The sequence below is a fragment of the Elaeis guineensis genome, chromosome 16 (genome assembly GCF_000442705.2).
Source record: "Elaeis guineensis isolate ETL-2024a chromosome 16, EG11, whole genome shotgun sequence".
NCBI lineage: Eukaryota > Viridiplantae > Streptophyta > Magnoliopsida > Arecales > Arecaceae > Elaeis > Elaeis guineensis.
This window is the reverse complement of record NC_026008.2, coordinates 26837440-26839939: the sequence shown is the minus strand read 5'-3', so window position 1 is coordinate 26839939 and position 2500 is coordinate 26837440. Positions and strand designations below refer to the sequence as shown.

Genomic DNA, 2500 nt, shown 5'->3' with positions numbered 1-2500 from the left:
GATTGGTCATCCTGTACCAAATGTCTCCGAGGAGATGCCATGTGTCTATTCGCTGGTTCATTCCATATTTATGCCAACTTTATAAATGCTAAGCGGCCGACAGAAGGCCCTTTTAGGGATGCTGTGCGTCGCTCCGCCAAAATGGCCGGCTACCACAGCAGACATCCTTGCAAAACGTGTGGGCTGTGCCGGCCCGGTTCAATGGCCTGCCAAAGCCCATGGTCAGAAGTAGAAATCTCCAGAACTCTCTGCTCTCCCATCTGCACCCCATCAACAATGAGAAATACCCGACTACTCCCCAAATGTTCGCCGACGTGCCCTAATTTGCCCCTCTTGAGTGCCTCCCCTTCTTCGGTCCGCCCCGCCCCCTCCCCCGCCCCACCGTCACAAAGAGGGTCTCCTACTTCCCCTCGCGTCCATAGTTGCTCGCGCGCCTCCCAAGAACTCGGCCTCCAACACCTCGCTTCTCCAACCCTAATAATGGAGAAATCCCTCGAAATCGAACTGTGATCGAGAGCTCTGCGTCGACGATGCGGCCCGCCGGTGCCAGGCTAGCCTTATGGTGTGCTCGGGGGATTCTGAGATCTAAGCTCCCCATCCTCGAGGAATCGCCAATCCCTTCCGTGAGATTTTTTGCCCTCTTTTCCTTTTTCTGGTATTGTCTTTTCTCCAATTCGAGAGATTCTTATCCCTGTTTTGTTTTTCCTTGTAGCTTGAGGGTTGTTCTCGCCGGTTTGCTGCGGGGATTTGCAGTTCTTCTCGTGTTTTGGCGGATGGGAATTCCGAAACAGGTGCCTCGGGTTCCTTGCTTTGCTCTGTAATTAGAAATGAATGAAAAAATTGTTTTTTTTCCCCTTCCCTTTGTTCATCCATATAGTAAATTAGTAATTCGGGTTGCTTTGATTTAGCATGAATAATTATGAATTTTGCAGCGAACTGGAGGTTTGGGATTTCGAGTGGAACGTTTCAGGGGCACTATTTTCCAAGCAGGTCATTTCATGGTAAGCGGTAGTGCTTGTTGTAACTGTTTAGAAGCCAAGTATAATACCGAAAAGAGAAGAAAGACGTTTTCTTTTGGAGGAGGTGATAGGTGGATATATTGTTCTTAGTTTTTTCTTACTTCTATTTATATTATTGTGCTGTGGCTTTTAGGAACAAGATTGATGTCCGCAAAAGACTATTATGAGGTACTTGGAGTGAGCAAGAATGCAAGCGCTTCAGAAATCAAGAAAGCATATTATGCGGTAGGTTTTAGATTCTAATTACTTTCAATGACTGCTCGCCTGCAACTGCTAGTGGGCACTATCCTCTTTTACAAATAGTTATTTAGTTGAAGAAGGACCTCAATTGTATAATAAGTACGATCAAATAATCGCAAGGATTGATTTGGCTACGACTAAAGCATTATCTATCCCATACTTTGCTTTTCTAGTTACCTTTCCAGCTAAATTTTGAAACACAAGGTCGATGATCTATATGCTAGGCTTGTAATATAACAGGTAATTGATAAGTGAAGCTGATGGTCATTCTTGTATCTTGCTTGAGCCAAAAAGCTCAGTAGTTTGTGCTTATCAATGGTTAGGATTTTTCTTATTGTCAACTAACAAATTAGTACTAAATATTACCTCTTTATGCTGCTTTCTCATCGGTCAGTGTCTGGTTCATGGGACAAATCTTTAAGCTCTGACTTGGGCTGAGTGAAATCTAAAATGCTTTACCTTATATCATATGCTAATGTTGCTAGAGTTGTGTATTGATGTGTCAATTTTCATTCTATATGCCCCTGAAATCAGCAAAAGAATTTTCTGATCAGGAACAATATAATTAATCTGAAAAAAAAAAAAATTTCAGTGAGAGATTGATATGTATGCTGCCACTTTGCAAGAATATAAATTTATAGATATTGTTGTTGCTGTTGCAACCAGTTTGTCTTGCGGTCATAGATTTAATAGGTTTTCTGTCAACAATATTTTCATGACTCTTTTGATCCTTTTTGTTAGTCTATTTGATAGCAGATTGACAAAACTCTTTCTTTTCACTCTTTATTTGTTGACATTTTATTTTATAAGCTTCTCAGAGGAAAGAGTATTTTTTGGCTTAAATTGTGGATTTATTTTCTTTATATCCTGCCTATCTTCACTTTTTCTTGTTTTCTGCAGCTTGCAAAGAAGCTACATCCTGATACAAACAAAGATGATGCTGATGCTGAAAGGAAATTCCAAGAAGTTCAGCGTGCTTATGAGGTAATTTGATTTGGGATGAGGTTTTGGGCACATGTTATATATGTTAGACATTAAGTTGCCCATTTCTGTTAGTAAGACTAAGTGGGCATTAATTTTCCGCTTTTCAGGTCTTAAAAGATGAGGAAAAGCGTTCACTTTATGACCAGGTGCTTAGTTGTATTTGTTCTGTTTGCATTAAATATTGAGCAACCTTATTTTAGTTTGACTTAGTACTTGGTGCATGAATTTCTGATTGTGTAAAATAGTTTTGTATCTTT

The 2500-nt window shown here is 40.5% G+C and overlaps 1 protein-coding gene across 1 annotated transcript in view; it reads left to right on the top strand.

Moving 5' to 3' along the window:
- Positions 1-357: 357 nt before the first annotated feature.
- Positions 358-2500, top strand: part of LOC105059285 (chaperone protein dnaJ GFA2, mitochondrial) — a 13625-nt gene continuing 11482 nt past the window's right edge. The window contains exons 1-6 of the mRNA XM_073249971.1: positions 358-623; positions 713-791; positions 933-1001; positions 1153-1244; positions 2160-2243; positions 2351-2389. Coding sequence (XP_073106072.1) covers positions 531-623; positions 713-791; positions 933-1001; positions 1153-1244; positions 2160-2243; positions 2351-2389 — 456 coding nt within the window. The 5' untranslated portion in view covers positions 358-530. The remainder of the gene's footprint in view (positions 624-712; positions 792-932; positions 1002-1152; positions 1245-2159; positions 2244-2350; positions 2390-2500) is intronic.